At 38.0% G+C, this 24,199-nt stretch overlaps 1 protein-coding gene across 1 annotated transcript; it reads left to right on the top strand.

Annotated features, from left to right (window-relative positions):
- The first annotated feature begins 710 nt into the window (after positions 1-710).
- Positions 711-5,452, top strand: LOC131988611 (psychosine receptor-like). Its single transcript, XM_059353763.1, has 2 exons — positions 711-804; positions 3,103-5,452. The coding sequence occupies exon 2, from the start codon at positions 3,113-3,115 to the stop codon at positions 4,079-4,081; it is 969 nt and encodes a 322-aa protein (XP_059209746.1). The 5' UTR covers positions 711-804; positions 3,103-3,112; the 3' UTR covers positions 4,082-5,452.
- Positions 5,453-24,199: the final 18,747 nt, after the last annotated feature.

Here is a 24,199-nt window from a genome sequence, read left to right as displayed (position 1 = left end):
AAATAACTGCTTACTAGAATATAAGACATGTTTTCAGTTATTTCACACTTTTTTTGTTAAGTACATAATTCCATATGTGTTCATTAATAGTTTTGATGAATTTACAATGTCATTAGTCATGAAAATAAAGGAAAAACATTGAATGAGAAGGTGTGTCCAAACTTTTGGCCTGTACTGTATTTGTATATAGATGTATATATACGTGTGTGTGTGTGTGTGTGTATGTATATGTGTGTGTGTGTGTGTGTGTGTGTATATGTGTGTGTGTGTATGTATATGTGTGTTTAAATTATACACACACATACATTTACCTGTTAAATTTTTCACCATATCAATACTTTGGGGTTTGGGTCATACATGGGTGAAAACAGAATCTATATGTACTTCTCCTTTAGGGGCCCTTAGGCTCAGTAATAACATAACGACGCTATGGAAACAATTAGTCAAACAGACAGGTATTCCTTTATCAGATAATATCAGTGTCACCTTTACTAGAGTCCATCTCTTTGTTGACACACCAAACAAAAGGCAAGCGGACTCACAGACTTCAAGAACCACATGGCAGATTTAATTTGGGTACTTCCACCGGTAGTTTGCTCTGTCGTGGCCTGTCACCCAGTAAATGACATACGGTAGTCAGGGGCGACAAAGAGGCAGCGGCTGACTTCCTGTTTCTTTAAACTGACTGATTAACCACTGAGGACTAGACAGCTGGATGAGTCCAATCTGCATCTGTTTTAATGTTTGTATTTTGATGAAAAAATGAATTTTATGGACAGAATTTGGAGCGGAGCCAACTGAAGAGTAAGTAGACCTTCATATGAATTGACTGTGCTTTTAAAGTATGAATGACACTTGAAAACCTAAACATACCAGTGTTTTAATGTTGTAGACCATTAAGCTGCCTATTATTATTTCAGCAAGCTGTAAAATATGGCTTGTTCTAGATAGGTAATCCATCAGAGATAACATATGATCCACATTGCTTCTGTTGCACCATGTTTTTGTCAGGTGGTAGGATGCAGGATTTGTTGTGAAACAACTTCCTTACAGAAATAAAAACGCAACATCAGAGTTTTTAAAACCGGCTACATGAGTTAGTGATTAAAATGCTTGGTAACACTTTACAATAACCATCATTTATAAATGGTAAACAGATAGTTTATTAATGTTTAATCATCATTTATAAACTGTATATAGGCCTTTTAGAATGGTAAATACAGAATTTATTAATGTTTAAACTTACATTAATATACCATCTATTTGCCACTTATAAATGTAGTTAAAGTTACTTTACGTAATATGATCAAAATGTTATGAGTGCAACTAAAACATTAATAAACTATACGTTTTAATTTAATTAAGTATGTTAATGATTTTGAATGATTCATATACCGTTAAGAAATTGGTTGAAAACATTTAAAGATTAAATATTTATAGCACTTTGTAAATGGTTAATAATTGGATTATAAACCATCTATAAACACTGGGTTGGTTATTGTAAAGTGTTACCGAATGAGAGAGTAGTCTGACAATAGAAAATAACACAAAGCTCATTAGTGAAGTGCACTAAAAGTGTGTCATTAAGATTAAAACTCTACATAATACTAAAATGGCTACTTCTGTACATATATTATACTGGACATGGTGATGTACAGGTGCATCTCAATAAATTAGATTATTATAGAAAAGTTTATTTATGTCAGTAATTAAATGGAAGTGGAAATAAGACATACTTCATTTATTTAATTTCTTCTAATTAAAATGATTACGGCTTATATTTAATGAAGACTTACATCCACAGTGTAAGAAGGAACGCTTCCGCATGTCATTCATTCCAGCTGTCATAAGACTGGACAACACCAGCACAACAACAATGTGTTGTTTTCTTTCTTTTCTGCACATTTTGCATATAATTTGCTCTCTGCACATTCACTTAATTTGCACTAGGTTGTATATAGTATATTGTTAAATGTCTTTTTCTATTAGATTGTTTATTTTTTATCTGTCAGTTTACATTTTTTAGTTAATCAAAAAATAATTCAATTTTAAGTTATGTTAATGTAAAATACAATTTGATGACGTGTAAATGGCCCAGTTTCCTGCATGCATGAGCTTCTTCACCTGACTTAAAAACATGTTGGATCGACTTAAATACTTGCATTCATGCAATTACTGAGTTCATGTTACTTAGAAAAGGAAATTCACCTGACTGAAAATATTGCTTTGAATTAATTTAATAGCAGCAGTTGGCTTAACCTAAAAATTCCAGGGGAAAACGTTAACATACTTTTTTTTGTTGACCCAATGTTTTATTTATTAGAGTGAACTCAAAATTTCAAGGCAACAAACTTCGATAAAATTTTAAGTTGGACAATTAAACTAAATATTTTAAGTTTTGTTTTTGAGTTTGCTCAACTCTGAATTCAGATTTTTTTCAACTCAACTGTAAGTTGTACTAACGTATAATTGTACATTCTAATAACTTTTAATCCTTACTTCTGCTAACTTCTGCAATGTGCTGAATTGGCACGATTGTAACGCCGTTATGAAATGTCAGCTAATGTTGCGACCACAATTTTGAGTTAGCATTGATACGCTAATGGCTACTCTTGTAGCTGTAACAAGCAGCGCCGCTAGCATCAGTTAGCCACTAGCTTTTGCTAATGACCGAATTTCACCACTTTCCCGCATTACACAACAAAGAAATAAGAGTTATCAGAACTATTGTCCCTTGTTGTGAACCCAAACTTAAAGATAAGTAACAACAACTCACAAACTTGTTTTTGAGCAGACAACTGGCTTCCTTTGTTGTGCTAACTTACATTATTGCCCTAAATGTCAATAATTTATATTTCCAAGTTTTACCAACTTAAATCACTGTTTTAGGCCAAAAAATACAAATACAAATCCGTCTCAGTTTCACGGAAATTTGAGTGATTCCGTGGCTATTCCACGGATTTTGAGTTAAGCAAATCCGTGGCTATTTCAGGGATTCCTGTGAGACCATGTTGCTTATTTAAGTTTACTATCTGATGAATAAAGTGAATTTACATGCATATGGTTACTCTTATCTTATATCCTTCCCTCTTTCTCTACAAGGTGCGAGTACATGAACGCCACATCTGCAATGGAAAACCTCAGCCTGGCCATCAACCAGTCAGAATGTTATTCTATTGACAGCGCGTCCAGGAGGAAGCCGTTCATGTTCTTCTACCTGGCCCTCATCGTCTCCGCCATCCCATCCAACGCCTTCTCGCTCTACGTGTCCTGGCAGCACATCAGACAGAAGAACGAGCTCGGCGTGTATCTCTTCAACCTGGCGCTGAGCGACCTGACCTTCACTATCGGCCTCTCTCTGTGGCTCGACTTCCTGTGGAAAGGAGTTTGGGCCCACGGAGGCTACGTCTGCGTGCTATCTGTCTATTTTCTTTTCACCAACTTTTACACCAGCGACGCTCTCCTCTGCTGCATCGCTGTCGACCGCTACCTGGCGGTGGTTCACCCGTTAAAGTACACTTTCTGGAGGAAAGTGAGCACAGCAGCAGGGATCAGTGTGGCCATCTGGGTGTTGGTGGTCTGCTTCAACGCCATCACCATCACCTGGGACGACTCGTACCGGGAAATCAACAAGTTCTCCATGTGCTTCGACATCGTCCTCCCGCTGTCAGAGAGCCTGGCTCGGGCTAACGTCGCACGCTTCGTCCTGGGCTTCATCGTCCCCGTTCTCCTGGTCGTGTTCTCCCACTGGGGGATCCGTGAGGCGGTGAAATCCAACCAGGCCACAGAGGAACAGGAACGGAAACGGATTTCCAATTTGCTGAGAATCGTTCTGTTCTGCCTTCTGTTCTGCTTCGGACCCATCCACGTCATGATGCTCGTCCACACAATAGTGGACGACTGCAGGAATGTTAAATGGCTTATTTATCCGTACAAGATCAGCATTGCTATCTCGAGCCTCAACTGCCTTGCAGACCCTCTACTTTACTGCTTTGTTACGAGAATGGGGAAGGAAAATGTCAATCAGGTTGTTCTCTTCTTCCAGGTGAAGAGGAAGAGCAGAGTTGAAGATGTGGTGTAGGTTCAATAAAGTACAGAAGTAAATAATGCAACATTGAGGTACAATAAATAGACTACACTGTAAAAAAAAATGGCAGCTGTGGTTACCAGAATAATTCTGCAAAAAATACAGCAACTTTACAGAACAGCTTGTAAATTTGACTGGAATTCAGTGCACAATAAGCAAAATCTTCATGTAAATGTTGCATAAATAATTAGTATAAAAGCAGCATCATCCTGTTAAATTAGCAGTAAAGGACTTTATAATCTACAACTTTAATTTTCAAAAAATGTACAAGTTGTTCTGTAAAGATGTTGACATATGTACTGTATTTTTGATGGAAATATTCTGGTAACTACAGCTGCCAGTTTTTTTCTGTAAAACAACATTTTTACAGTGTATGATCCTGAAGATAACAATTAGATATTTCTTCAAATGTGGCATAGTTGTCAGCTGCCAGTGTGTAGATATGTTTTTTTATGTTCGTCCACACAATAGTGGACGACTGCAGGAATGTTGAATGGCTTATTTATCCGTACAAGATCAGCATTGCTATCTCGAGCCTCAACTGCCTTGCAGACCCTCTACTTTACTGCTTTGTTACGAGAATGAGGAAGGAAAATGTCAATCAGGTTGTTCTCTTCTTCCAGGTGAAGAGGAAGAGCAGAGTGGAAGATGTGGTCTAGGTTCAATAAAGTTACAGTTAGACAATAAATAGACTACACTGTAAAAAAAAAAAAAAAACTCATTTTTACAGAAAAAAAACAATGGCAGCTGTGGTTACCAGAATAATTCTGCAAAAAATACAGCAACTTTACAGAACTTGTAAAGTTCTGAATGTTTATTTACTAGTATTCAATGCACAATAAGCAAAATCTTCATGTACATTTTGCATAAATAATTAGTATAAAAGCAGCATCATCCTGTTAAATTAGCAGTAAAGGATCTTTTATTTTTTTTTAATTACTACAGTTTTACGATGTCAAATGTACAAGTTGTTCTGTAAAGATGTTGACATATGTACTGTATTTTTGACGGAAATATTCTGGTAACTACAGCTGCCAGTTTTTTTCTGTAAAACAACGGGACATTTTTACAGTGCATGATCCTGAAGATAATTTGATATTTCTTCAAATGTGGCATAGTTGTCAGCTGCTAGTGTGTAGATATGTTTTTTTAATGTTCGTCCACACAATAGTGGACGACTGCAGGAATGTTGAATGGCTTATTTATCCGTACAAGATCAGCATTGCTATCTCGAGCCTCAACTGCCTTGCAGACCCTCTACTTTACTGCTTTGTTACGAGAATGGGGAAGGAAAATGTCAATCAGGTTGTTCTCTTCTTCCAGGTGAAGAGGAAGAGCAGAGTGGAAGATGTGGTGTAGGTTCAATAAAGTACAGGAGTGAATAATGCAACAACATTGAGGTAAACTTTACAGTTATACAATAAATAGACTACACTGTAAAAAAAAAATTCTGTTGCTTTTACAGAAAAAAAAGGCAGCTGTGGTTACCAGAATAATTCTGTAAAAAATACAGCAACTTTACAGAACAACTTGTGAATTTTACATCCTAAAACTGTAGTAATTAAAAAAAAAAAATGAAAGTTGTAGATTATACCGTGCTTTACTGCTAAATTAACAGGATGATGTTGCTTTTATACTAATTTATGCAAAATTTACATGAAGATTTTGCTTATTGTGCATTGAATACCAGTAAAATTTACAAGTTGTTCTGTAAAGATGTTGACATATGTACTGTATTTTTGACGGAAATATTCTGGTAACTACAGCTGCCAGTTTAAAGTGTACACTGTAAAAATGTTCTGTTGCTTTTACAGAAATAATGATTTTTGTTGCTTTTACAGAAAAAAATGGCAGCTGTGGTTATCAGAATAATTCTGCAAAAAAAATACAGTACAAATGTAAACAACTTTGAGTAAACCAGTAAAATTTACAAGTTGTTCTGTAGTGTGCAATAAAAAGTAACTGAATGTTAATTTACTGGTATTCAATACGCAATAAGCAAAATCTTCATGTAAAGTCTTCATTTTGCATAAATAATTAGTATAAAAGCAGCATCATCCTGTTAAATTAGCAGTAAAGCACGGTATAATCTACAACTTTTATTATTTTATTTTTTTTAATTACTACAGTTTTAGGATGTCAAATGTACAAGTTGTTCTGTAAAGATGTTGACATATGTACTGTATTTTTGACGGAAATATTCTGGTAGCTACAGCTGCCAGTTTTTTTCTGTAAAACGGGACATTTTTACAGTGTATGATCCTGAAGATAACAATTAGACATTTCTTCAAATGTGGCATAGTTGTCAGCTGCTAGTGTGTAGATATGTTTTTTTCTGTCAACAAATCTCATTAAAAGATTGACGCCAACATTGGATTAGTCCGTCTCTAAAAAAGTTCTGATGTTTTGTCTGTGGCACTTTGCCACAATCTACAGCAATGTGTCATATTCTAGTCATAGCCCTGTTTTTAGCTTTCCCACCTAATTCGAATGTTTTTTTTTTAAATAGTTTATCTGAAGAATAATTTCCTTAAGCCACAAAGGAACACTTTATCATTCCATTTATCAGAAATTCACATACAAAAATCACCAAATTTGGAAAAATGCATTTTTCACTGTACAGGAAGGGGATAAAAAAAAAAAAAAAGTAATCTGAGAAAAAAAAACAGTAACACACAGACAGTGAGTGAGAGAGAGTACATAGCTAAACATGAATAGCAAGTTATGGGAATTATTAAAGAACTCCAAAACACTCTTAAAGTCATGTAAATATATATTTTTTTCATTTTAAAAGTTTACTGCACACAAAATGACTGCTATTTTAAAAATAGCTGCAAAGTGCATTCACAGTGTATGTGCTACATTACTGAAGTTTGCAAGTTGGACCTTAGTTGGCTTCCAAAAGAAGTGTTGAGGTTCCAAAATTATTTTTGCATGCAGACATCTGAAAAAACCCAATAAGTAAAAAGCAGATAAATTAAAAAACATTAACTCTACACATGCATCTTACAGTAGTTGCATTATACTGTAATAATGACGCCGTCCTGCATGTTTAAATTGACAGTTTACTTTGCTTGTACTGCACATTTCTGCTATCAAGGTTTACAGCACTGTTAGCATACTGTACTGTAGGCCTTTATCAGCAGCAGCTCACAGGGAACAGCTGTTCCATGAGGGATTATTTGCCAAACATCACACTTCTGTTATGGAAAACCTTCTCTATGCAGGCCCAAAACAACTGGGATTTTAATGCAAATCTGATGGCATTCATCATTTGAATAAAGTCTGAGTAGGAAAAGAATGTTTTTAACGAACTCTGTGTGACCTGTAACAGTGGACTAGCTGGCGACACATTTGACTGTGGTTTCACTTCAGCTCATGCTGTCAGACTATTTATATTTTTGGTGAGAGAAGTGTTGGTTAGGTGTCATGAGAAGGGCATATTTGAATTGAACAGAGAAACAGTTCCTTCTTCTCTTAATGATTGACTCCTTTTATACCACTTAAAAATCGTTACCATGATGTGTTGGTATCATTGTTTTCAGCACAACCTCACCTATATGACCTGATTATTATTTTTTTCATTTTCAATTACTGGGTCAACATTTTGAACACAAAAAATACAAAAAACACACATAAAACATGAAAAACAAACCAAAAACACACACAAAATACAATAAAAAACACATACAAACACACTCAAAACGCACCAAACACACACAAAAATACAAAAAAACACATACAAACACACTCAAAACACACCAAAAAGATAATAAAAATACAAAAAACACACAAAAATTAAAAAACTCACACATAAAAAACCCCAAAAATCAAAGAAATTACAAAAAACACAGATAAAAATACAAATAAATAAATAAAAAAAACAGTAAACAAAAGATTGCATTACAAATGCTAGATGCACAAAGCTAAATTAGAAAAATCTCAGCAAAAAAGTAAAATCATGTTAATACACTTCGAGGTGTTTTATTTTACCTTTGCTAAAAAAAGGGTTGATGCATTAAATTGGAAATGGAAACTTGTGGAAAAGCCAAAACTTTAGAGAAAAGCTGACAGCAGGGAAACATGCTGCTCAAGAGCTTTGTCACTAATAAGAGATTTTTGCAAGTGCTTTTGCTTTCTAGTCTAAGTGCTGCAGACTGTTTGTGGATATGTGACGCCCTCTAGTGGACAATTATGGAAGTGCAGTAAACTGTTCACACATGTTTGAGGATTTCAGATATACCAGAGTTCTGTGTGGCCTTTGCACCAATTGTTTTATTACATAATCTGAAGTGTCTTATTACAGCAATCAACACATAAGTACAAGCCATAAACATTCTCTGTACATATCTCTACTTATTATACATTAGTGAGGATCTGAGGGGTGTTTTATTGTGGTCGTTCTGGTATTTGCATTTATATTAACCATACACAAATCTGCAGCTCATACACACAAGATCTCTAGGAGGTAAGCAGTGGTGGAAGAAATATCCAAACCCTGTACTGAAATAAAAGTACTGATTCAACACTGTTAATACTCTAGAAGTTTTTAAAAAATGCTGTAATTAAGCCTTTAATTAAAAATAGGTGAGTATTATAAGCAAAATGTATTAAAAGGCCTATTCATTTAGTAGTACAATATCCCCTGTCAGTATATTACTATTATATATTATGTTTTTGGTAAGTGTAAGTTGAATTTTACTGCTGTAGATTTTTAAGGTTGTGATCATTTTAACTTATTTACCTGCTGTTGGGTAGTTTATTTACAGCAATGGATTTTCAAAAGGATCATTATGTGTGAAGTATTGTCTAAAAAAAAAAAAAAAAAAAGTGATCATAACTTCATTGCATCATAACACACAGACATAATACACACATTTCACTTCCTGATATCATTATCACTGATTCATTATGAATAAAGTTTTTCACAATTCCTTAGAAATCCAAGAAAAATATGCTTATTATAACTCAAGAACTTGCAGGGGAAGTTCAAGTTTTCTTCGATATCCAAGCTACCCAGTGATAATCTTCAGTCCATCCACTGACACACTGCAAATGCAAAGAACAAGGACCTTGCCTCTCATTCAAGGAAAACTTATATAGAATACTACCCCCAAAAAACATTCATTTTTTAAAAATTAACCCCATGTTGCCTTGAATTCATGAAGAAAACTTTTGAACTTTTGTGACTTATGATGGTGTCAGAAATATATCAGTTTTCAGCTTTTGTTTATTTTAGATTCCAAAAACATGCAAGGAACACTATATCCTTCATTTCATTACAAAACATTCAAAATCAACACACCAATGGATATGTGGTTTTCACTAGACAGGAACAGTATGAAAAATAAACTAAAGGCATCAGACAAACATCGTGGAGTATAAAGTACATTATTTGCCTCTGAGATGTGAGTAGAAGTATAAAGTAGAATAAAACATTTATATTTATATTTATTTATATAAGTAAATCAAAATGTGTACTTAAGTACAGTTCTTGTGTAAATGTACTTAGTTACTTTCCACAATGTGCTCTTAAAGTGCACTATGGTTTTATTTATTGAACCTGGTCAATTTCCGTGAAACTGACACGGATTTCGCTACAATACAAGTTAATGACAGTCATATCCCGTGGCTATTCCATGGATATTTTTTCCTATTAGTTTGTTCCAAGTCACGTGACTTTCAAGGTCCCGGCGGTCAGAACAAAAAACATGGCGGACAGTTCTCTCAATTTTAGTGAAAAAAATCAATATTTTGACTTAGTTTCTGCATAAAAATGGATTTTGATCACATTTCTAGCGAGAAATATAGGTTTTATTTTCTAAATATTCACTCAGTGAATGTACATAATCACTTTGTATGTTGGAATAGCCACGGGATATGACTGTCATTAACTTGCATTGTAGCGAAATCCGTGTCAGTTTCATGGAAATTTGAGTGATTCTGTGGCTATTCCACGGATTTTGAGTTAAGCAAATCAGTGGCTATTTCACGGATTCCTGTGAGACCATGTTGTAATTATTTTTGATGTATAGACCTCAGGAGGGCAAACCTGCAACAGTTTGCATCTCGTCACGTTTTATTCTCAGGTGTGTGACATTTTGCTGGAGAGGACACCTGCTCTTCCATGTGAGTCCTTGTCCCGCCTCTTCCTTCCATCTATTCATCCATGTCAGATAATACGCTTCACCTAACACTGAATAACCCGCATCAGCAGAAGCTGGAGGCTATAAAGCTCATCTGAACACCCTTCACCTTCCACAGTCCTTGACTCTGCCACAGACAGCCTTTTCTTCTTCATATGTAAAGTACAGGTGTGTAGAGATGGAGATAACGGAGGATCAATAGGTCTCGTCAGTGAATCCCGGCTGACGTTGGCTGAGTTCCGGCACCGGCACGTGTGTGACAGTCTGCTCCTTCTCAGGCATGATAAATGTTTCCACGCTGGTGATGAGCACACACACGGAATGAAAACACCTCATTGGCATAAAGAGGCAGAGTGCAAAATGAGTCACAGGATTGGTGCTGATCTATAAAAGCAAAAAACATTACGTGTGTGCGTGTGTGTGTCTAGGGCATGGGTTTCAAACTCGTGGCCCGCGGGCCAATTGTGGCCCTCGTGACGATATTTTGTGGCCCCCACTTTGATATGAAAGTTTAATGTGAGTTTTATATGAATGCCACTTTACCGTTTTGTCCCTTTATTGCGGAAGCTGGAGCTTTGTTTCACTTGTTTCTATGACGATGTTAACAAAAAGAAAGGCAGCTGCTACCAGACCGTTTATTATCTGCCGTGTTGTTACCAGAAGAAGTGGAAATGTTATGTAATTTTTAAATAATTTGTGTCTTATTTTTTGGTAATTTTGTGACTTTTTTTGGTAATTTTGTGTATTTTGGGGTAATTTTGTGTCTTTTTTGGTCATTTTTTGTCTTTTTTAAGTAATTTTGTTTTTTTTCTGTCATTTTGTGTCTTTTTACTAATTTCATGTCTTTTTTTGGTCATTTTGATACTGCCTCCAGCGGCCCCCAGGTAATTTGAGTTTGAGACTCCTGGTCTAGGGCATATCTCGCTGACCGTTAGTCAGACTGACCTCAGATTTCAGATATGATATGTGGCTTGTGCATGGCATGAAGGAGTGCATCCTTGATTTTGAAGATTTTTGGATTAATTTTTCAAAATATAATTTACGTAGGAGGTATTGCGGCATTGCACTGTTTCCGATCGGACACCTTTTAGTGGAGCTCCGCCCCCTTTTAGGGGAGCTCCGGCCCCTTTTAGGGGAGCTCCGCCCCATTGTGTGATAGGCCTACACCTGGTCAGTAACACAATTCACTCTGGATTTACACCCTGACTCATCTCATGTGTAAGTCTATTTAGCCTACCTATGTTTCGGAGTTTTAAAGTGGCTACAAGGTTCGATTTTCCAATAATATTCTAATAGTTTCCAGCAAATATCAATGTTCAATATGTATGTGCTGGATGGTGTGTGTACCTTATGAAAAGTAAGTGTTTTATGGAGTTGCAGACGTTGTAGTGGTCTGCATGTAATGTGCAAATTATGATATTCACATCCATCTGTTGGTGCTGCATGTAAACTTCTTCCCTCCTATATCTGTGTCTGTATATATGTCTAACCATGTTGAATGATTAAGTTTCTTTTTCTTAAAATAACTATTTCTGTGTTTCTTTATATCTCAATGTACATCCATGTATTACCCAATATACACTTTGAATATAAACACTATGTAAGAGTATTACACCTCATTGTACATCACACTTTGACACACAACCTCATTTGGCCATAATTGAAAAATCTACTTCATCTCCCACTATATGAATACATACTTCCTATGGGCACTGCACTAGTCATATTGTATCTGATTACTCCTGGTTTCGTGTCATTAAAAAAAGGTCCACCTCATGCAACACGCCTTTGGGAATGCGGTTAAAAAGAAAAAACAGATCTTGAATCAGGATGCACGGACACAGTTTGTCCAATCCGAGGCCTGGCAGCTGTGACCGGCGCTGGGTGTTGGCAGGCAGGCTGAGGGAGCACTCATGATTATGTACACATACACGTGCCGCAGAGAAAACCTGAACTGAATACAGACTTGCTAAAGAAGGAAACAGATGGACAAATATAGCAGCTGCGTGGTAACAATATTACATAAGCTATTTATAATGCAAACTAAAAATAGAATCCATCAAAGTTCACCGTTTCAGTTTCTGCAACTAAAAAGTCAATTCACAGCAGTAAAAATATTATATTCCCTGACTCATTAGCTTAAAATCTTTTTCCTTTTAATGCAGCCACCCATTTCCATTCCATTTCCTCCATTTAAATTATTCATTATTCTAATCTAAACCCATTAATAAATCTGCTTTTCTCAGACACATCTCTCTCCAGCTATCTCCTAATCTATAATCCAAACTTTCTCACTGTCCCTCTCTTTCTCTTTCCCTCTTGCCGCTCGTGTTCAGTCTGACTCAGATATAATAACAGTTATCTTCTGTCACTGTAGAGCTGGAAGCACAGAGCGCTTTGTTTCACTCTGACTCTCTCCCAACTCTATGAATTTGTAATGGATTATTAGTTTGTGTGACATAATGCTGAAAAATGTTGGCATTTTATTTCTTCTATAAGGGCATCAAGTCATATTAAAGTGATGAAGGACTTGCAGGGACACCGGTAGACATGATTCTGAGTAAAAATAATTTAAATGTTCTTTCTTTTACTGCAAATGGGTTTATTTAAAGGCATTTTTGCTCATAAAGAAAACTATTACTGTAGGAACAAATACACTCTGTACATATATTAGACAAGAATGTTAAATCTCTAAAATTAAGTCATACTTGAATGTTTTGTTGTTAAATTTTAAAAAAGTAATTAAAAACTATGAAAGACATAAAATCCTAAACAATTGACATTTAACAGTTTACAGTGGTCTTTATCTGCTAGAAATATCATGTTTGATTTAAGATAAGACTTCATTTTAGAGATATTTCACATTCTGGGAAAATTTGCCAGTTCAAATAAATAGACCTTATGTTCAACTGAAAAATTTGCAGATTTTCATGAATTATCAACTCATTAGGCGTGTTTCCACTGAGTACTTTTTGTAAAGCGGCTGAGTGTTTTGGCTCCGCCCACTAGTTTGTTCCTCTCAGCCTCTGTTCCCATACAGGTACTTATTACATATTATTAGGGACCGAGCCCAGAGGACCCTTTGTAATTGGTCCGTCTATTATTATTATTATTACCCCCGAGTATTGAATCACTTATTTCGGGGCTTTATCATATTCCCAAACTCACCATATTTGGAATATACGTCAATCTCCCATGAAATTTAGGTGTTCTAGTATTCGCGGGAATGGACGTTGCTTCACTAGCGCCCCCTAGAAAATTTCAAAAAAGCCTCACAATATAGGATCTTTTAACTTAGACACACGAAATTTGGTATATACATGTATCATGGTAAGACACACCAAAAAGTCTCTAGAATCCATACCTGAACATGAACAGGAAGTCGGCCATTTTGGATTGAATATCGCACTATTCATAGTTTTTTGCCATTTCCATGTTGCATACTTTAATTATAATATTATAGCGGCTAACCAATGGAGTTACAATGTGACTTTTGTAGCTATATTTAGCAACTATTCAGACCCGCTGAAGACTCTTTTTCAAAAAAGCCTCTAGCACAAATCTAGTGACTTTTTCTGTTGTTATGGAGACTTTTGAAGACTCATTCCTACTCTTCTTAACTAGTAGTGCCGTCCCAAAGCACTCACAATCTGCCCAGTCCTCCCTCAGCAGTCTCTCCTAGCTGCTGTCAGCAGAGCAGGAGCTGTTAACCGCTCAACGTCCAGTCTGTAAATTATTCAAGCATGCGCAAAATCGCCAATCAGTAGCAGCTCAGAAAAGTACCGACCCGAGGCAGGTACTTTCTGAGCCACTAACCGGTGAAGTTGGGTGGGTCCTCTCTCCCAAGCCACACCCATATCGGCTCACTAGAGGGAAAAGTACCTAATGGAAACATGTCTATACATACCTTCAGTTAGAATCTCCTTTCAAATATTTTTCATGTTTAATTCATATGGCTTTTCACCATTCAGTATTCGCACCAGTTTTTTCAGAAATTGCATTTTCTAGTTTTTATTTATTTGATTTGCTTTACATACAACTACCAATGCTCAAAGTCTTCTCCAGGACTCTTTTGCTAAACACATTTCTAACCTCAGTGTGACACTTAGTTAAATAAAAGGTGAATAAAAGAGTAGAAACATTTAAAAATGTCTGTCTCTATACATTTCTCCATTTAGTTCTCTCCCTTTATCAATATTTGCATTTTAAGATATTTTCCTAAACTTTTGTTAAAACCAGACTCAAATAGATGTCCCCATAAAAATAATTTCCCTTTTTGGGTTTTCTTTGTGTGTCAGTTATTAGCCATCCATATCTTATAATTGTACTGAAGTATAATGATATGATATTGTACTCCTCAGGTAAATTGTGCCCCTGTGTCGGGCCACAAATTATATCTTCTTAAAGTATATTTGGATGCATTTCTTTATAATTTTTAGTAGTGGACAGTTTAGGAGGTGACAGGAAAACAGGGGCAAGAGATGATTTGCAAAAAATGTCAACTGTACTCAAACGAGGGATGTTTTGCACCGCAACAATTGATATTTTTAAATAAACTGCTGTAGCTGTCAACCCAATTCAATCAAAAAAATCTGTCTTAAGTTCAAACGCAGCTCCTCTTCAGTGTCACATGATGTACTCGTCAGTTTCTCCTGACTGGTTTAGATGACATCATATTGCACCTCTCTTCACTTCAGCATCTCAGCTGCCAGACACATTGTCAGGCACATTTCACATGTTTCTCCGTTTGCATTTGATGTGAAGCACCGTGGGCTCCTCTAGGTGACTGTCTAACACTCCCTCCAACCCTTCCTCCTCCTCTTCATCATCCGCCCTGTCGCTCTGGGCGCCTTTCACACTTTCCTTACATCTCCTAGTTGTGGCACCAAGACCTCAAAACCTTCCATGTGGGGAAGTTCTAATCAGTTAAAGGAGGGTAGCAGTGGTTGGGATTATAATAGGGTAATTTTTGTGTTTCAATTGAATGCATTAGATGAAATCCTGTCTATTTTTATACAGGGAAACTTAAGTGTTTGAGTCTTTCTTTGAGTGTCATTTTGCTCAGTTTAACACCAAAGAAACATGCATCTAATTTTTGAAAGTTGTGGTGTGTCAAAAAAGTCACAAAGGCAAAAATAAGCTGCAGATCAAACAGCAGCAGAGCTCACGCAAGCAAGACAGGCAAAGCAGAAGTGTTGGAGGAGGCAGTCCTGTATAGACTCCAGTGGAGCCGCTCAGGTGTAATCAATCTGACTGATTGTTTAGCAAATCAACCTGACTCCACCACCACTAATGACTGACAGCTGCTGCTGAAAATAAGAAAAAGTCATGCCCTACTCTTTTATTTAGTTTATGTATTGATAATTATTTAAAAAATACCCATTTATCAACTTTTAATGTGGGAAAAATCTGCATATGAATGGTCTTTTAACTGCCTTTTTTATAGTTTTGTTAAAGGTTTTTTTAAGTGGTTCCTTGTAATTGTGTTCCATTGTAATTTCTAGCTTTTATTTAAAATTAAAATCATACTTTCTTGTGATTAGCTCATTCTGATTTTTACAATAATTGTACATGGCAGGATGAGAGATTTGGTCTCTTATATTTCATTTAGACCTGAACAATGCAAAAATGAAATGAAAAAAAAGAAATTAACCCTTTATCAGGCGAAAAACCGTATTTGGTAACTTCAGTGGATATCCAAAATGGTAATATTTCGAGAAAAAGGTTGCAAATTTACTAGATTAAAGTGGCAAATCTACAAGAAAAAAAGTCACAGATTTACGAAAAAAAAGTGGGGGAAAATTCACCACTAAATCTCATAATTCTGAGCATTTTTTTCTCGTAGATTTGCCACTTTAATCTCGTAAATTTTTTTCTCAAAATATTACCCCCCTCTACACATTCCACAGTCCACATTCTGGCTGTATGTAATATCTTCCAATATTCTCTAGGGTTGAAATTTGGAATTTGCAAGTATTTCAATGAGTGCCCTATTAAGGGTTAAAATGAAAAACTTCATCTCACCAGCCACAATGTAAAATCAGGGCAAGGGTACAGTCATAGCAGTCCCTCATTCTTTGGTACTTTCTATATTTTTTAAGGACTTTTGTCCACTCAGAATGACTGGATACTAACCGTTAATATCATTGAGCGCTTTTAAATCTAGAATGAGAATACTTGAGAATGACTCTTAAACAATTTTTTTATAATCTGTTTGTAAATGTAATCATTTTTTGCTTTTTGTTTGTTCTTGGTTTGTGTTTTAACTGTGTAATTTTGTAAGTGTTTTGTATTTGGCCATATCTCCCTTGAAAAGGGGGTTCTTAATCTCTTAATTTTCAAAACAACTAGAACCTTCTGCTCCCCTTTTTCAAAAATCTCAAGATAATGAAAATTTTTCAGACCATTATATATATATATATCAATATGTGTTTTTTTTTTTATCTCTAAGTTCAAGCATAGTCCAAATTCCATTCCTAAAGCTTCCAGTGAATATTTACATGTCAACTCACAATTACATAAGTACAATACTATTTCACCCTCCTCACTATCGTACTAGCCTGAGTCAGCTCTCCTTAACCCCCTGGAGTCCATCTATTTATTGAAAATACACATGTTTTATTTCCAGTAATAACTTTATTTATATATCATATGTAGACAAGCTGAGAAACCCAGTTGAAAGTTCAATCATAGGAGCTTTCACAGTGTGCCATTTATGATTTTTAAAATGTGGATTTTCTTTCTACAATGAAAACTATTACTATTTTTAATTTACATGCAAATAGACTATATATAAAAATAAAAATAAAAAAGTTACATTTCCATAGACACCTGTGTTTTTTGTTTGTATTTTCAGTTCCTGGCAGCTTTATACTTTAATTAAAATAAAATGAAAAATCTGACTGATTAGTTTAGTGGCTCTGATTGCTCAGCTCACTAAGTAGTACACACACACACACACACACACATTTCTACACTTTTGTTTTATTTTAACTTTTAATATTATAATTTTGCTGTGATAAATGGTAATTTTTTTTCTATTCAATAGTTACTTGTTTTTATTTTAACTTGTGGACTTTAATACAGGTAGAGGCCTGTATAATATGTAGAAGCCCTTTTGGGTTTCTTGCCGCTATACATTGCACCTTCCTCTAGTTATTTCTTTTTTCTTTTTGTTTTATTGTGCAAAAAAAACCCTTCAAACTTCAGTCTCAATGGGATTTTCCTGGTAAACAAAGGTTATAATAGTAACAATAATAATTTAAGTTCTTTCTAAATTATTTTTAGCTGAAATTCCCAATAACCCTGAGCTGATTAGAGGGTTATTCAGATCACCTGTTGCACTGGGTGTGGGGACTCGCTCATAATTAAGAATTGAAAGCAGCTTGGTGTGTTTCGTCTCTCGGCCAATCAGGATGTGACATCACGGTTTCTTTGGGGCTTAAGATGGTTGGAGAACTGAGCACTCAAGGCATTCTGAGCTTTCCAGGATGTGTAGCAGACCTCGTTTTAGCAGAAATGCTGAACTTTAAGCCCTTCTGTGTCTTTAACCTGTCTTCTGCTGAAGATTGGAGGAATTTTAAAGGAACCCCTTTCCCCTAACCCGCATCATAACCTGCATCAGTACAGACTTTAGTGTTCATGCAGGAGTTTAACTTGCCCAACAACTCTCTATTGAAACCCCTTTAAACAAATAACTCTTACCTCTCAGATACATCGTAACAAAGAGCAAGAGAAAACACATTTTATTATAATTTAAGGGGCATTCTTTTTCCACTGTGAAGACACTTCTTGAAGTAAATGTATGGTTTGGGACTGGTTTTCAGGGTTTTTCCTGACCAGTTGTAATCTGGGGAATGCATACTGCCACATAACTAACAGAGAACAATGCATAATCTCTGTGTCCACAATGTTTGTTTTGGGGAAGAGGATGATCAATTATGGGTAGCTACTACCAATCTCTCTGTAACCCCACTTCATGTCTCTGATCACTACTTTATCAAGTTCTCCCTCCCACTCTCCCGATCAGACTGTCTGCCCTCACCGACAGATACCGCACTGGTCCGCTCCAACATTCGCTCTCTCTCTCCTCCTGCTCTGGCCTCAACTGTTCTCTCATCCCTCCCTTCATCAGACTCATTCTCACTTCTGCAGCCCAACTCTGCAACCAACACTCTCCTTGCCACCCTCTCCTCCTCTCTTGACTCACTCTGTCCTCTCACTCCTCGGAAAGTGCGCAAGTCCTCCCCTGCCCCTTGGCTGCCGGACTCTGTGCGTGCCACCAGAGCTCCCCTACGGGCATCAGAATGGAAGTGACAGAAAACTAAACACCCTGAGGACCTACGCAACTACCAATCTCTTCTTGCTGCCTTCTCATCTTTGATCTCAGCTGAAAAAAGCTCTTTCTATCAGACCAAAATCCAATCCTCATTCTCCAACCCCAAGAAGCTCTACTCCATCTTTACAAACCTCCTGGTCCCTCCAACCCCCCCCCCCCTCCTACCTACCCACTTTGTCAACCACTTCCTGAAAAAGATTGAGGACATACGCTCGTCATTTACCCATCCAGTCTTACAACCTGCCTCTCCTCCCTCCCCATCAGCGTTTCCCACCCTCTCAGCATTCACTCCACTGTCTCCTCCTCAAGTGCTCAGCCTTGTAACCTCTGCCCGTCCTACCACTTGTCAGCTGGATCCTATTCCTTCCCACCTGTTTCAGTCTATTGCTCCGGATCTCCTCCCATTCCTCTCCCATGTTATCAACACTTCCTTGACTACTGGCTACTTTCCTAACTCTCTGAAGGAAGCAAGGGTGAATCTTCTCCTAAAGAAATCCACCCTCAACCCAGCCTTAGTGGACAACTACAGACCCGTCTCTCTCCTGCCGTTCCTCTCCAAAACTCTGGAACGGGCTATCTTTAATCAGCTGTCCTCCTATCTGCATGGGAACAACCTCCTTGACCCTCAGTCTGGTTTTAAGAAGGGCCACTCAACAGAGACTGCCCTTCTTGCTGTGACTGAACAGCTTCACAAGGCGAAGGCGGCCTCTCTCATCTGTGGTGGTTCTACTGGACCTTTCTGCAGCTTTCGATACTGTTGATCACCAGATCCTCATCTCCACCCTTCACCACCTGGGAGTATCGGGCTCTGCCCTCTCTCTGCTCAAATCCTATCTCAAGGACCGCACCTTCCGTGTAACTTGGAGGGGTTCTGTTTCAGAACCCTGTCTACTCACCACCGGGGTCCCTCAAGGCTTGGTCCTTGGTCCGCTCCTCTTCTCGATTTACACCAACTCCCTTGGCTCCCTCATCCACTCGCATGGCTTCTCCTATCATAGCTATGCCGACGACACCCAGCTAATCTTATCCTCTAATCTTATTTCCCCAGTCTGAAACACATGCAGCAGCACGTATCTCTGCATGTCTGGCCGACATCTCCCAGTGGATGTCAGCGCACCACCTCAAACTCAACCTGGGAAAGACTGAGCTACTTTACCTCCCAGGAAAGGGCTCCCCCACCACTGACCTCCACATCACTGTCCAGAACACAGTGGTTGTCTCCACAGAAACCGCCAAAAACCTTGGCGTAACTCTTGACAACCAACTGTCCCTCTCAACAAACATCACCGCCACTACCAGATCTTGCAGATTCTTGCTGCATAACATCAGGAGAATCCGCCCGTTTCTCACCCAGAAGGCAGCTCAGGTCCTGGTCCAGGCACTGGTCATCTCACGCCTGGACTACTGCAACTCCCTCATGGCAGGTCTGCCTGCCAAAGCCATCCGACCTCTACAACTCATCCAGAATGCAGCTGCTCGATTGGTCTTCAATCTTCCCAAATTTTCACACACAACACCCCTCCTCCGCTCCCTCCACTGGCTATTAGTGGCTGCGCGGATACGCTTCAAGACTCTAGCTCTGTCGTACTCTGCTGCTAACGGTTCAGGTCCTACTTACATCCAGGACCTTGTCAAACTCTACACCCCTGCCCGTCCTCTATGCTCTGCATCAGCCAAACAGCTGGCGACTCCCACCCTGCGTGGGTCAACCCGCCTCAAAACCACTTCCAGACTTTTCTCTGTCCTGGCTCCCAAATGGTGGAACGAGCTCCCCATCGACATCAGGACCTCAGACAGCCTGTACATCTTCCGCCGCAGGCTGAAGACCCATCTCTTCCAACAATACCTCGGTTAAGTCATGGTCACCTAACAGATATATTTAATAAAAAAATAAAAAAAATAATAAAAAAAACGTATTCTTTTCTTCTTTAACATATAGCACTCCTTAGCAATGACAGTTGGCTCTTAAAGTTGTGTACTTACTCGATTCCTATGGTCTATGTCTAGTACCATCAGGTTGAATGCAATTATTGTAAGGCGCTTTGGACAAAAGCGTCTGCTAAATGACATGTAATGTAGATGCTCTACTAGGCTATCATCTTCATGTTGATACTTACCCTCTGTTTTTAGGTTTATCACTTCAGCCTTGATCCCCAGTTTTTGTAACTTCTCAATTCAGGAATAGTCTGATTCAGATTTTTGCTAATGCGCTCCATGAAACTTGTGTTCAAAAATATTGTGCCTTGGCAGTGAGTGGTTAAAAGTGTGCACCACTCCAAGAGCCAATGTATGGGAAGAAAGTGTTCTCTTTTTGTGAGTGCATAAATGATTCAGTGGAATGCACTGCAAACAGTCTGACTAACAGTTGTTGGGTTTTTTTTTTGTTTTTTTTTACAGGGTGTAGGGGTGTCTGGTTCAGATACACATTGCCTCCAGCAGGGGTACCAAAATATTTAGAGGTAAAGCTAATTTAGATCCATTTTGCTATCAGAAATTGACTAAATTAATATTTAATACTTTAAATGAATTAAAGTTATTCTCGGAGCACCACCTATTCACTTAGGAATGGGAAAGATAGCAAATTATAGTGAATCAGTCTCAAAGTTAACAAATTATCAATTTGGAACATTGATTATTATGAATATAGTCATAATCGAATTACCTTAATATTTAGTAACGGTTGAAGGAATTTTGAGTTCTTCTCATAGCAGAGGTTTAGCAAATCGCTCATTCATGTGCAACATTAAAGGAGAAGCATATTAATCCAAAAAGATTTATTCTAAATAAAGCAAAGCAAACAGAACACATAACTAATCTAAAAGACTATTTACAGTGGAATGTTGGTGAGAAAGAATGTGTAACAAAATGGCTGACGAAAGGCGGTCATTTAAATAAATAAAAATGGCGGAAGCCCTTTTCTTGTTGAAGAACAAAAGACCATGCGGTCTTGAAGGTCTATGTGTTGTAGGATGCCAAATTAAAGTATATTTTATGTGGATTAGTGTGTGAGCAAATCAAATGAGTTATAGTTAATTTACATGTACAATTTAGGGTATGTAGAGCAAGATTAATCATACACTTCAAGTGATCTAGCTACATAAAATATCACAACAAATATATTTAAACACACAACAGATCAACACCATTGATTTAAGTTTAACAAACTTGTTCTTGCTTACTAACTGCCCAGTACTATACCACTGAGTCCAGAGTTGAAAGGGGAAAGCAGAAATCCTTGAGGAAGAATCCGGTTCCTGGTTGGGTTTTGGTGGTCCCAGAGTTATTTGCTGTTGTTGGCTCCAGAAGCTTGGTGAAGGTCTCTGTGATTATATCCAGTATAGATCACAGGCAGGAAACTTGGAGGTGGTGGGCCCAAGCTTGGTTTGGGCCTCCCCTTTGAGCTGGGGAGAACGGGAGATGGTCTGGTCTTCTGGAGTGCAGGCGCGGTGCTGACCCTCCCAGGGAGTCGAGAAGAGAGAAGGGAAGGCTGCAGGAGGCTTTTGTGTCTCAACCTGGAAGTTGTATTTCCTGTTATTAGCCAATGAGATGCCTTAAGCATCTGCAGATACCCGTGGGGGTCGTTTGTCTTTGTTTGGGGAACAGACCACCATCTTGAAGTATGGAGAGAAATTGTTGACACAATTCTCACTGCATTCAGTCATTAAATCCAAATGAAACTTGTGGAGTAGCTGTGACTCCTACAAGGGCATCCAAATGAAATGTTTCTACTTTCTTTTTTATTTTATTTTTAAAAGGGAGATGTCCTGAAGCGACATTAACCAGGCACTGCCTACATATTGGTGCCAGTCACCACATCCCTCAGTTTGCTAGCGGCTCCTCAGAGGCCAGCTGACCAGCGGGGGGACCAAATGTTGCACCGTATTCCCCTCATTTAGGAAAAAGAAATATTCATCATCCTTTGTTCCCTTTAGTCGATTCACTCGGTACACCACGTTAAGTATGGGACATATATTCATGTGCAGTGTTTTCACCCTGGTTTTTATATCAGGTCTTAGTCCTTGCACAATTGCATTTTTTAACTGTTGCCAGAATGGAGTCATACTGGTCATCAGGTTCCTTTTGGCCACTGATCTCTGAAGATTTCAGTCATCCTCGTAGAGAAATTATTGAAACACCTTGTTGTCTTGTTCCATGGATTCTTGTCCAATCCATTTTCGTTTGGAAATGGGTAGAGATGCGACTGGTCAGCTCAGTGATGGCAATTCTGTACAGGTGAACAGTTCAGTTGTACCTGTTGGGGATGGCAGGAGCAAGTTTGATATTGGCAAATATTAATTTTAATATTGAATATTTGCCAATATCAAACAGTAATTATTAATAATCAGTTATTATCGGGGCACCACCCTGAACAGGGACCAATAACCAAACTGTGAAATAGTCTCATAAAAAGGGGTGTTCACTATAAAGAACTATTAATATTCTAAAATATTAATAATTATAATAGGAACATTAAAAGGTGAAATTCAAGCACTGACCTTCACAACCAGCTGTTATTACAACACTCATGCAAACAATCACAAACAAATGCTCTTTATATCCTAAACTACGAATCACATCTATTAAAATGGACAGCAAAACCAGGCTTCAAGCACTGTGCGTGTGTGGCCAAAATGGCGGGCGTATTCCTGAAAATGACGTCACAGCCGGCGACAGGCTCGGGGAGGTCTCAAGGGAGAGAAAAGGGGAGGAGACAGTAACAAGAGCCAAAATGGCGGCTAGGCTCAAGCAGTCTCAGGGAGGGGTGTGCTACACGCTTTGGCCGCATGGCGTCGTGGTACTGAACCACCTCGACGCACGTGATGCGGACTTTGAGCGTCTGCACGTATACACTTTTATACTGTATAAACGGCGTTTAACAGTGGATGTAAATGTGTGTGTGTACGAGCGTTAGTAAGAGGAGAGAGAATGAATGGACGTAGGGGTGAATGAGAAACTCACCGTCACAGAACACTGTAATCTCCTTATCACGTGGAACTCGGCGATTGAGCGTGCTACCGACAGCCACCACAGATTGTTTCACTATAAAATACGAGTTATTGTCTCTGCGAGCGGTGATTTAACAACACACCAGTGACCACCACCGTAGTAGATAGATCAATATTCTGTGCGATCGCACACAGTCAAAACAATACAGGTATAAGCAACACACAAGGTAATTAGGACTCGGAGGTCCGTTAACTTGTACACCAACAGCACAAATGGTTTACTAATTAAATAAACCTATACTCTGCCCAGACAAAGAGAGCCTCTTACTTGAATCGCGCTTGTAACGATTTGAAGTGGAGATTTGCCGGCAGACCAGTTATGCGCGCGTCCGCGGAGATAACTGCGCTGTTTCAGTTATGAAAACTGAGGAAAACAGCTGGAGACGTCGAGAGGAAAGAAAGTGAATCCAAAACACTTCCTTCGTGAAGAAACGGCAGTCGTTGTCTTCCTTCTGCAGGTAGAAGTAACTTGCTCCCACAAGTTACTTGGATCCAACTGTGTTTAATAACGCAGTAATAGCTATGGAGGTTATAGTAACAGACTTGTCTCGTCCCGCGAGTTAAGAAACTGATCTATTTAAAAAAAGAAAAAGGAAAAAAAAAAGTCGGCGGCTGTGGATCT

This window comes from Centropristis striata, chromosome 16 (genome assembly GCF_030273125.1).
Source record: "Centropristis striata isolate RG_2023a ecotype Rhode Island chromosome 16, C.striata_1.0, whole genome shotgun sequence".
Classification (NCBI taxonomy): domain Eukaryota; kingdom Metazoa; phylum Chordata; class Actinopteri; order Perciformes; family Serranidae; genus Centropristis; species Centropristis striata.
This window is presented reverse-complemented; position numbering and strand designations above follow the sequence as displayed.